This window comes from Notothenia rossii (genome assembly GCF_949606895.1).
Source record: "Notothenia rossii genome assembly, chromosome: 9".
In the NCBI taxonomy this organism is placed as follows: Eukaryota; Metazoa; Chordata; class Actinopteri; order Perciformes; family Nototheniidae; genus Notothenia; species Notothenia rossii.
The window spans coordinates 10,104,922-10,117,167 of record NC_136907.1 but is presented as its reverse complement, the minus strand read 5'-3'; the positions used below and the strand labels follow the sequence as shown (position 1 = coordinate 10,117,167).

Here is a 12,246-nt window from a genome sequence, read left to right as displayed (position 1 = left end):
ATTACTCTCCTTTTTCAAATGCCAGCCTACAAACCGTGTGAGCCGGGGCTAGTTAGTGAGAAGGTCGACCAGCTGGGTCAAGCCTATGAAGAACTCGGTCAGCTTGCTGCAAACCGCAAAGTTTGCCTGGAGGAGTCGCGCCGTCTGTGGCAGTTTCTGTGGGATATTGGAGAGGAGGCAGCCTGGATCAGAGAGCAGGAGCAGATCCTGGCGAGTGGGGAATGTGGCCGTGACCTCACCTCTGCCCTTCACCTGCTCAGCAAACATGAAGCCTTCACGGATGAGATGGCGGCCCGTTATGGTCCCCTGAGTAACAGCATCGCTGCCGGAGAAGCTTTGGTTGAGGAGGGACACTTTGGAGCCCCAGAGGTCACCGAGAGGATTCAAGACATCCATGCACAGTGGGCACATCTGGAGGAGGTGCGTGGATATCACAGTCTCTATGCATAATAAAGCTATTCCAAATATTCTTTTTTTGTGTTTGTAATCTTTTCACTTTATCTACTCCCTAGACAACCAAGCTTAGAGAGCAGAGCCTCAAGGAAGCTGTGGCCCTGCAGCAGTTTCAAACAGATGCTAATGACATGGAGGTATGGATCATGGAGACACTTAGACGGGTGTCCAGTCAGGAGGTGGGCCACGATGAGTTCTCCACCACAACCATTGCCCGCAAGCAGAGGGAGATCGAGGAGGAGATCCAGAGTCACCGCCCCGGCATCGACTCCATGCATGAGCAGGTCCAAGCAATGCCAGAGGCCTATCTAACAATCCCTCAGGTATGTGTGCTTTGTTTTTCATACTTCTTCAGTGATGACATGCTGCTTGTAGTACTAAATTATTGTTTGTGGCTGATTGTAGGTGGAGGGTCGCCTTCCTGCTATTGAGCAGCGCTTTGAAGAACTGGAGTCTCTGTCAGTAGCTCGCCGCCAGGCTCTGGAAGGCGCCCTGGCCCTCTACCGCATGTTCAGTGAAGCTGGTGCCTGCCAGCTGTGGGTGGAGGAGAAGGAGCAGTGGTTACACAGCATGGAGATCCCCACCAAACTAGAGGACTTAGAGGTGGTGCAGCAGAGGTCAGTCATGGGGTAAAGGAGGGGGAGAATGCTAATAGAGTGCCACAGTGACGCTTCCTAAAACCCGGAAGTAAGTTAGCATTTGACCACTTCCGATGGTCAAATCGGCAATTCGACAAAAAAGCAATGCAATTTCTCCGTAGGATTTTGGAAAATAGCTGGAAATAAGGTCTGTGGTTGACACACATTTAGGAAACGGATCACGTTTTGTTCTACGACATTAAATACATCAGCAGTGACCCCACTGGTGATTTCTGAAGAGTTTACGAGTCTGAAAAACGATGGTTTTTAACATGTGGCTGAATAGGACTACAGAAGTTCTCGAGGCCGTTGTACGTCATTACACCGAACACGCGAACACTCCCGCTAAGTTTGTTTTTCCCCGTGTTCTGCTTGAAAGCAAGTACCTGCCTGCCTCCTGCAAACTGTTAAAACAAACACTTCAACTTGTACCATTTAGAATGTGTAGTTTTGAATATGGATCTTAAGTTGGCGTGACGTTGAAGCAGCGACCCTGCTGTAGTTCGTTTATAGCATAACGTTAGCATTTTGCTTCTGGCGATTAGATTTATGATTCGAAAATTATAAAAGTAGGGTAGACCTCTCCGACTGAACAAAACGTGATCCGTCTCTTAAATGCGTGTCGACCACAGAACTTATTTCCAACTATTTTCCAAAATCCTATGGAGAAATTGCATTGCATTTTTGTTGAAGGAACCGGAAGGAGTTTACTTCCGGGTTTTAGGACGCGTCACTCTATAAAGAAAATATTACATTTATAAGAAACAGGCTGAGTTCTTATCCCTAGGAAATGTGTTAAATAATAACTCAGAACACATAATAATAATTTCCTTTGTGAAATCAAAAACATAAGTTAGTGTTATGACATTGCAAAGAAAATGTTAATTGAAAAAATTCTATAACCATTTTTTAAAATCGAGACTGAAAACATATCTCTTTGCTGCTGCTTTTAATTGAGCTGCTCATGTTCACACTGCAGTATGCCATTTAAACATGTATTGTATACCTGTTGTGTTTATTTTATTATCTCTGCCTTTTAATGACTGTTGTAAAATGCCATTATATAATGTGTTTTTACTGTATTTATTCCTAAAAAGTCTTTTAATATGTTTTGTAAAGCACTTTGAATTGTCGCGTGCTGAAAAGTGCTATATAAATAAATGTGCATTGCCTTGCTGAAATGTAACGTCTAAATTAGATTATGTTTTCAGAATGATTGAATTGATGCTTGGCTTATATTTATGGCTGCAGATTTGAGACACTGGAACCTGAGATGAACAACCTAGGCACTCGTGTCACTGATGTGAACCAGGTGGCCGAGCAGCTGCTGAGCTCCGAAAACTGCAAAAAAGACCAAATCAACCAGACACGAGACCAACTGCACGACAGGTCAGAGCCAACATATTAGGCCTCATTAATCCACTCCTTTCACTTAAAGATAATTGTACTGAATGAGCTCTCGTTAGCATTTGAATCCTAAATCCTCCATCTGGTGTCGTCCGTAGATGGAACGAGTTTGAAAAATTGGCTGGCCAGAAGAAAGTTGCCCTGGATTCGGCTCTCAACATCCAGAACTACCACTTGGAGTGTAACGAGATCCAGACATGGATGAAGGAAAAGACCAAAGTGATTGAATCCACCCAGAGCCTGGGCAACGACCTGGCTGGAGTGATGGCACTGCAACGCAAACTCACCGGCATGGAGAGGGACCTGGAGGCCATTCAGGTATGGAGAAGTTGCATGCTGTGACTTATTGGTGAGGGAACAGAACAGAAATGATCAGATAAGAGACATTATTACAGCTTTATGACGAGGTATGTTAGTCATCATAATAAAATACATTTCATTAGTATTATAGTGCTTTAAAAGGTGCATTTTGACAGATTCAATGTGTGACAAAATGGAAGTGAGGATGAGATCTGGGAGTTAGGTGGGGGGAAATCATCTTCAAATCTATGTTTAATATTTCTTTCATGTCCTATCTATATCTATCTCTCTATCAATCCATCTCTCTATCTCTCTATCAATCCATCTCTCTATCAATCCATCTCTCTATCAATCTATCTATCAATCCATCTCTCTATCAATCCATCTCTCTATCTCTCTATCAATCCATCTCTCTATCAATCCATCTCTCTATCAATCTATCTATCAATCCATCTCTCTATCAATCCATCTCTCTATCAATCTATCTATCAATCTATCTCTCTATCAATCCATCTCTCTATCAATCTATCTATCAATCTATCTCTTCATCAATCTATCTATCTCTCTCTCAATCTATCAATCTATCTCTCTCAATCTATCTCTCTATCAATCTATCTATCTCTCAATCTATCAATCTATCTCTCTCTCAATCTATCTCTCTCTCAATCTATCTCTCTATCAATCTATCTATCTCTCTATCAATCCATCTCTCTATCAATTCATCTCTCTATCAATCTATCTATCAATCTATCTCTCTATCAATCTATCTATCTCTCTCTATCTATCAATCTATCTCTCTCTCAATCTATCTCTCTATCAATCTATCTCTATCAATCTATCTATATCAATCTATCTATCTCTCTATCTATCTATCTCTCAATCTATCTCTCTCTCAATCTATCAATCTATCTCTCTCTCAATCTATCTCTCTCTCAATCTATCTCTCTCTCAATCTATCTCTCTATCAATCTATCTCTATCAATCTATCTATCTCTCTATCTATCTATCTCTCAATCTATCTCTCTCTCAATCTATCTCTCTATCAATCTATCTATCTCTCTATCTATCTATCTCTCTATCAATCCATCTCTCTATCAATTCATCTCTCTATCAATCTATCTATCAATCTATCTCTCTATCAATCTATCTATCTCTCTCTATCTATCAATCTATCTCTCTCTCAATCTATCTCTCTCTCAATCTATCTCTCTATCAATCTATCTCTATCAATCTATCTATCTCTCTATCTATCTATCTCTCTATCTATCTATCTCTCAATCTATCTCTCTATCAATCTATCTATCTCTCTATCAATCTATCTATCTCTCTCTATCTATCAATCTATCTATCTATCAATCTATCTCTCTCTCTCAATCTATCTCTCTCTCAATCTATCTATCAATCTATCTATCTCTCTCTCTCTCAATCTATCTCTGTCTCTCTATCTCTCTATCTATCTATCTATCTATCTATCTATCTATTTCAGGGCAAATTAGATGACATGAAAATGGAAGCTGAAAAGCTGGCCGAGGAACATCCAGATCAGGCCGGAGAGATCCAAGGGCACCTGGCAGGGATTCAAGAGGTGTGGGAGGAGCTGAACGCCACCATGAAGCGGCGCGAGGAGTCGCTGGGCGAAGCCAGCAAGCTGCAGGGCTTCCTCAGGGATCTGGATGACTTCCAGTCCTGGCTGTCCCGCACCCAGACAGCCGTGGCCTCAGAGGACATCCCCACCTCTGTGACGGAGGCTGAGAGTTTGCTAACCCAGCACGAGAATATCAAGAACGAGGTGGATAACTATAAGGAAGACTACGAGAAGATGAGGGATGTCGGTGAGGAGGTCACCCGAGGTCAGACGGATGCCCAGTACATGTTCCTGGCCCAGAGGCTCCAGGCTCTGGACACTGGGTGGCATGAGCTGCGTCGTATGTGGGAGAACCGTCACAGCGTTTTGGCCCAAGCCTTTGACTTCCAGACGTTCTTGAGAGACGCAAAGCAGGCGGAGGCTTTCCTCAACAGCCAGGTGAGAAAATACATATAATGAAATGCTGTGCCACAAAACTTTATTGAAATAAATCATGTTTCCATTTTTTAAACAACATTGTTCTCCTCTCTGTGTGTGCAGGAGTATGTGCTGTCCCACACAGAGATGCCTACCAGTCTTCAGGGAGCAGAGGAGGCCATTAAGAAGCATGAGGACTTCCTCACCACCACAGAGGCCAGTGAGGAGAAGATACATGGTGTGGGGGAGGCTGGACGGCGCCTCATTAATGACAGTAATGCAAACTCTGATAAGATCCAGGAAAAAGTGGATTCAATCCAGGAAAGGTGAGAGCACAACCAAGTCTTTTTGTATTTCTTTTGAATAGAGTACCACAGTGACGCGTCCTAAAACCAGGAAGTAAGTTAGCATTTGTACCACTTCCGGTTCCTTTGACAAAAAGCAACGCAATTTCTCCATAGCATTTTGGAAAATAGCTGGAAATAAGGTGGTTGACACAAATTGAAGAGACGGATCACGTTTTGTTCTACGACATTAAATCCATCATCAGTGACCCCACTGGTGATTTCTGAAGAGTTTACGTGTCTGAAAAACGATGGTTGTTAACAAGTGGCTGAATAGGACTACAGAAGTTGTCGAGGCCGTTGTACGTCATTACACCGAACACGTGAACACTCCCGCTAAGTTTGTTTTACCCCGTGTTCTGCTTGAAAGCAAGTACCTGCCTCCTTCAAACTGTTAAAACAAACACTTCAACTTGTACCATTTAGAATCTGTATTTTTGAATATGGATCTTAAGTTGGCGTGACGTTAAAGCAGCGACCCTGCTGTCGTTCGTTTATAGCATAACATTAGCATTTTGCTTCTGGCGACTAGATTTTGGATTAGAAAATTATAAAAGTAGGGTATGTGGATATTATCCGGTTGAACAAAACGTGATCCGTCTCTTAAATGCGTGTCGACCAGAGACCTTATTTCCAACTATTTTCCAAAATCCTATGGAGAAATTGCATTGCTTTTTTGTTGAAGGAACCGGAAGGAGTTTACTTCCGGGTTTTAGGACGCGTCACTGTGGCACTCTATTTCATGTTTGAAGAATAGTTTGTTAAGCTTTCCCCTTATTTCCTCCAGGCATCTTAAGAATAAGGAGAATGCTAATGAATTGCTGACAAAGCTTAAGGATAACCGTGAACTGCAGCACTTCCTACAAGATGGACAGGAGGTAAACAAAAAAACACTGTTATGAATAAATATGGGATGTGATATTGCCGGAAACTAACTATAGAGTTTGTTTCTATTGTTTGTTTTTATTTCAATTGTTATGCTATTCTCTTGTTTGTAGCTCACATTGTGGATCAATGAGAAGATGCTGACGGCACAGGATATGTCTTATGATGAGGCCAGAAATCTTCACAGCAAGTGGCAGAAACATCAGGCCTTCATGGCTGAGCTGGCCTCCAACAAAGACTGGCTGGACAAAATTGATAAGGTGTGGCCATTTTTATATTCATTGTCATCAAGTGTAATGTCATTTAAAACTAGAACCGCCAGAGGTCTCTGTATACCTAAGACCGCCAACGGGTCAAATGTACCCGCTATTGATTTTCAAGGTACAATGTTCTTTTATTTATCATGTAGATTAGAACAATGAGTTTTGATCGCACAGGGATTAAACTTATACCAATAGAATCTTTGGACTCTCAGCTTTTCATGTGATATAGTTTGTGCAGATAGCATGAAGTATAAAATATCACTACCAGTGCTGATTTAAACGCTTGGTGTTAGACTTGTGTTTTGTTTAGGTACAAATCTCTCTATCTCTCTCTCTATCCATCTTATAACTATCTATCGATCTATCTATAACTATCTATCTGTCTATCTATCTCTATCTATATGTCTATATATCTCTATCTATCTATCTACTGTACATAACACACTTTCAGGAAAAGTCACGAACTGGGAGACTTTAATATTTTATTGAAAAAAAGTTACATCAAATCAAAAGACAGCTACGGGTAAAATTGACCCGTTAGCGGTTCTAGTGTTAAAAAGCACTCGGAAATCTGTTCATCTGCGCGTTGATCAGTAGGCTGATCCTCAAGGCTAGATAGCATATCAATAATATATTATATTTCAAAGCAAAACTGACGCTAATTCAAACTTGTTCTTGTTTTGTGCCTCCAACAGGAAGGTCAGGCGCTGGTGGCAGAGAAGCCGGAGCTGAAGCCTGTTGTTCAGAAGACCCTGGAGGACCTCCAGCGGCAGTGGGAGGAGCTTGAGGGCACCACCCGCACCAAGGCCCAGTGCCTGTTCGATGCTAACCGAGCAGAGCTGTTCACACAGAGCTGCTCTTCTCTGGACGTCTGGCTGAAAAACCTTGAGGGTCAGCTGCATAGCGACGACTACGGCAAAGATTTGACAAGTGTCAACATCCTGCTCCAGAAGCACCAGGTAGACTGAACTGCTAGCAAAGCTCAATGTATGCCATCTATAACAATGTGCAATGAAACCTGGCCAAACCCTCAAAATGGAGATTGCCAAATGTCATATCTTCTTGTCTAACATTGTTTTACTTTCCCCGTGTAGATGCTGGAGAACCAGATGGAGGTCAGAGAGAAGGAGGTTCAGTCCATCCAGTCTCAGGCTCTGGCTCTGTCCCAGGAGGACGCTGGCCTCACTGAGGTAGACGGACAGCAAAAGCATGTCACTGACAACTTCTCCAACCTTCAAGACCCTCTCAAACTGAGGAGACAGCGGCTGCTCGCCTCCAAAGAAGCACATCAGTTCAACAGAGATCTGGAAGATGAAATTGTGAGTCTGACTGAATGCATCAATTAAATATAGAAGTTTGGAGAAAATGAGTGTTTGTATTGCATCCTGTTTGGACCGATTGTTATATTAATTTGTCTGTTTTTCTCTCAGCTATGGGTGAAAGAGAGGATGCCCCTGGCAGACTCCACAGACCATGGGAAAGACCTGCCCACCGTACAGCTGCTCATAAAGAAGAACCAGGTACACTGATACTTGCTTTTTCTTGTATTGTTTGTCCAAACAAAAGTAAAGGCTTAACCCTTAGATGCCCTTAGAGTGACTGGACCCTACACTCTTCCATAAGTGGGTCAAAAAGGACCCGTATTAGAATAATATGTGTTTTTATGCCATTTTTGTCATTTTGGTTAAGAAAAATCACTTGTATAATATTTAGTATTATATTTTGGTTCACACTAGAAATATTTTATATTTAATTTTTCACTATTTAGAATTTTTGATTTTTTTTTTTACATTTAAAAAAAAAACGTTTTGAACATAGTGATGCAAAGATCTCCGCTATTCTGAGACCCTCACAGTGTTCCAGTCCCTTTTCAAAACTCATCTCTTCTCCTCTTGTCTACTCATAGCCCACCCCCCATCAATCCATGCCGGTTGATCAAGCTTGATAGTCCTATACCCCCCCCCCCCCCACCACCCTAACCCTTATATTGTAAAGCGATTTTTAGTCCTTGAAAAGCCCTATAAAAATATAATGTATTATTATTATTATTATTATTATTACACTGACAGGTATCAGATCTTGCTGTGTAAAATAATCTTCCTGAGAGGTGTCACTTGTGATGTAGTCTGTGTGGTCTACAGTGAATGTATTCCTGACAGCAACAGGTGATAAGAATCAAAGGTTCCCATAGGATCCCATAGGAAATGCATGTGGGTCACTTTTGACCCACTTATGGAAGCTTGGGGTAGAAATAAAAAAACTACAATTTCTTAAAATGTATCAAATTTAAATAAAAAATTTGAATAGCATGATATCCAAAACATGTTTTTTGAGGAATATCTGGAATATGAAATGATAAAGAAATGTAATTACAAAGATACTTCAAGAAGACCACCTCACCGGGTCAAAAAAGACCCACTTATGCATCTAAGGCTTAAGAAAAATTACTCCCCCTTCTTCTCTGTTTCTGAATCAGACACTGCAGAAGGAGATCCAGGGTCACCAGCCGCGTATTGATGAAATCCAAAGACGAGGCCAGACTCAGAGCCAGGTGGACGGTGAGAGGCAGTCGGCCCTTGAGGAGCGCCTGGTTGAGCTGGGGGAACTCTGGGACCAGTTGAAAGCCGAGACAGACAAGCGCCATGATCGTCTAATAGAGGCCAACCGCGCCCAGCAGTTCTATGCTGATGCGGCGGAGGCAGAGGCCTGGATGGGAGAACAGGAGCTGCACATGATGTCAGAGGAAAAGGCCAAGGTAAGATGGGGGAAATAAAAGTGAACGCTCTTTCACAACCTTATGCCTGGAGAAAATGTGATCATTTCCTTTTGGTTTCCCAGGATGAGCAAATAGCGCTAGTGATGGTCAAGAAGCACCAGACCCTGGAACAGGCCCTTGAGGACTACGCCCAAACCATCCACCAGCTGGCCAACAGCAGCCGCCTTATGGTCACCAGTGAACACCCAGAGAGGTGAGAGAGCTCAAATAGATACGAATGTTGGAATGACAGCGTGTCACAAAGATGTACAAACACTGATCTGTCTTGCTGTCTTTCTTCATTCACGCAGTGAGAGGATCACCCTACGGCAAGCACAAGTGGACAAACTGTATGCAGGGTTGAAAGACCTCGCTGAGGAGCGTCGCGGGCGTCTTCAGGAGAGGCTGCGGCTGACCCAGCTGAAGCGGGAGGTGGATGACCTGGAGCAGTGGATTGCTGAGAGGGAGGTGGTAGCTGGCTCCCACGAACTAGGACAGGACTACGAACATGTCACTGTGAGTGTTTTATCTCCATCTCATATTTTAGAGACACTGATGCTCAGGGACATTTAGCGGAATTAATTGCGCCCTGATTTTTCTCCTGGCAGATGCTGAGGGACAAGTTCCGGGAGTTTGCTCGTGACACCAGCACCATCGGCCAGGAGCGAGTCGATGGAGTCAACGAGCTGGCAGACGACCTGATTGAGTCGGGTCACCCTGAGAACGCCAGCGTGGCCGAGTGGAAGGACGGGTTGAACGAGGCCTGGGCCGACCTGCTGGAGCTGATCGACACACGCACACAGATGTTAGCCGCCTCCTACGAGCTGCACCGCTTCCACCAGGACGCCATGGAGGTGCTCGGACGCGTGAAGGAGAAGAAGGAGGGTCTGCCTTCAGACCTCGGCCGGGATCTGAACACCGTTCAGCATCTACACAGGCAGCACAACACGTTCGAAAATGACATCCAGGCCCTCAGCGGACAGGTCAGAAGCCTGTTTATAAAGAGAGCTCATGTGAGACTCTCAAGAGAGACACGTTAATAGAAAGCTCAATGTGCTCTGTTCCTCTTTGACCTTGTAGGTGAACCAGGTGCAAGATGACGCTGCACGCCTACAGAAGGCTTACGCTGGAGAGAAAGCTGATGACATTAACAGGAGTGAGAGTGCTGTGTCTATTGCCTGGGAGGCTCTGCTGAAGGCCGGTCAGGCCCGCAGGCTCCTCCTGCTGGACACTGTGGAGAAGTTCCGCTTCTTCAACATGGTGCGAGACCTCATGCTCTGGATGGACGGCGTCAACATGCAGATAGACGCTCATGACAGCCCCAGGTGAATGTTACTTCATGCTTCATTCACAGATACTGTGATGAATGCTGTTAGAAATGCTCCAAGCTCCATTTTCTTGGCTGATTCTTTTATGACAAATAAAAATTTAACTGTATGTTAATAATAAAACATTGACTATTAAAAAAACCTGGACAAAATCCAACTGAAAATGAATTACAATATATTTAAGCAATAGCTCACGACAGGCCGTGGTATATGGCCATTATACCACAGTTAAGGGGCGTGGTTCGGCCCGACGTGAAGCATGTAGTTTGCTTTTCAGCCAAACTGTATACAGATAAATCGACCGGACTTCTTTCTGCAGATGTGAGCGTCCTTAACAACGGTCGATAAGTCCTTGCTGCACATTATCCCTTACATGTTTCCATCTTAAGCTTTGTTAGTTAGTTAGTTTCGTAACGGACGTAATGTAACAGTTGTAACGGTTGTAGCTTTTCTCAGACTCGGAGGGATACTGACTTGTTGTGAAAAGTAACTACAATTGACGGTTGACGTAGGGGTTAATGACGCTCGCTTCATGTCATCCAAAACACTCCTCCGGGAGCTGGGAGTTGGTAACACAAAGTGGAGAGAAACATTGTTCATATCATCATACCACCAACATTGCAACCAAACTTTACAAAGCAGGTTGAAAATAGTCAACGTTTTCCTTTAAGTTGTTCCTTTATGGCTCACTTCATGATGGGGTTGATCCATCAGTGCATCTAAATGCTGTATTATGACAAATATGTTTAGATGTCATCTCCTTCTCCTTTCTTTTGTCGTAGGGACGTGTCCTCTGCAGGGCTGGTCATTGCCAATCATCAGGATATCAAGTCAGAGATTGAGACCAGGGCTGACAGCTTCACCGCCTGCGTTGATTTGGGAAAATCTCTCATCAACAATAATCACTATGCATCTGATGAGGTACTGTGCAGCGGGAGATTCTCAATTTTATCTGCAGTCATTGGAATGCATATTCAGAATAAACCACTCTTAGGGAAACACTAACACTTAGTGTTTCATTTTGGGGTGATTACTTAATGTTTTCATGATTCCTTTCCTTACTGTAATTTCTTTGATTTATAGATCCGGGAGAAACTGGCTCAACTGCAAGAAAAGAGAGAAAGGATCAACAGAAACTGGCAAGACAAGATGGACCATTTACAAATTGGTATGCATCCTTAACATGTTTTATAGTCTGTAAAAGGGCACTAAGTGCCATTGCAAATGAGGGACACTTGAGATTGCTACAAGGTGAAGGTAGCAGATAAAATACAAACATTTGTCTTTTTATGTTATGTTGCGAATATTACCAAGATAGCTTTTTGCTGCAGATGTGAAATGTCATCCTTCAAGACTAAGAGTTACACACTACGTGGCATTCTACAAGTCATGTGTGCAAGCACCTTTTTTATTGGTACTACCGGTATTTGCACTATTGCCAAAGTAGAGCCAGGATTCTTTCTGTGTAGTTTATCTCTGAAATTACGACTTGCAGATCGATGCAAATAAGATGGATTATTGTCCCTTTTTCCTAGCAGCGTATTTTGTTATAGAGAGGCGAAGTCCCTCCCCTTCCGGTGGACCTCCATGGGACCTTATTTCGGAAAAATTATGTATTGAAGTCAATGGCGAGAGAAAGGTTATCTTTCGATCGCGTTTGAATTGGGCCACGAATTACACATATGATGTTTGTCAATTTAAAAGATAATTTTGCAAGTTAAAAAAAAGAAATTGCCGTAAAACTGTGAAGTAGCCTAAGACTTTTTTTGTGTGAAACCGCTCAATGAACTACATCTCTGGTCTCGCACAACAACACACGTCACCAAGATGGCCGTCACTACTGCCTTGCCAAACAAGGGATTGACTACCCT

At 43.0% G+C, this 12,246-nt stretch overlaps 1 protein-coding gene across 8 annotated transcripts in view; it reads left to right on the top strand.

Annotated features, from left to right (window-relative positions):
- Nucleotides 1-12,246, top strand: part of sptbn2 (spectrin, beta, non-erythrocytic 2) — a 76,899-nt gene that overhangs the window by 57,879 nt on the left and 6,774 nt on the right. For all 8 annotated transcript variants that reach the window (XM_079647421.1, XM_079647420.1, XM_079647423.1 and 5 more), the window contains 19 exons: nucleotides 26-420; nucleotides 513-776; nucleotides 859-1,070; nucleotides 2,343-2,480; nucleotides 2,597-2,816; nucleotides 4,285-4,821; nucleotides 4,924-5,126; nucleotides 5,932-6,022; nucleotides 6,143-6,289; nucleotides 6,988-7,251; nucleotides 7,387-7,611; nucleotides 7,723-7,812; nucleotides 8,769-9,047; nucleotides 9,131-9,261; nucleotides 9,359-9,563; nucleotides 9,656-10,030; nucleotides 10,128-10,372; nucleotides 11,158-11,296; nucleotides 11,459-11,543. In XM_079647421.1, coding sequence (XP_079503547.1) covers nucleotides 26-420; nucleotides 513-776; nucleotides 859-1,070; nucleotides 2,343-2,480; nucleotides 2,597-2,816; nucleotides 4,285-4,821; nucleotides 4,924-5,126; nucleotides 5,932-6,022; nucleotides 6,143-6,289; nucleotides 6,988-7,251; nucleotides 7,387-7,611; nucleotides 7,723-7,812; nucleotides 8,769-9,047; nucleotides 9,131-9,261; nucleotides 9,359-9,563; nucleotides 9,656-10,030; nucleotides 10,128-10,372; nucleotides 11,158-11,296; nucleotides 11,459-11,543 — 4,245 coding nt within the window. The remainder of the gene's footprint in view (nucleotides 1-25; nucleotides 421-512; nucleotides 777-858; nucleotides 1,071-2,342; nucleotides 2,481-2,596; nucleotides 2,817-4,284; nucleotides 4,822-4,923; nucleotides 5,127-5,931; nucleotides 6,023-6,142; nucleotides 6,290-6,987; nucleotides 7,252-7,386; nucleotides 7,612-7,722; nucleotides 7,813-8,768; nucleotides 9,048-9,130; nucleotides 9,262-9,358; nucleotides 9,564-9,655; nucleotides 10,031-10,127; nucleotides 10,373-11,157; nucleotides 11,297-11,458; nucleotides 11,544-12,246) is intronic.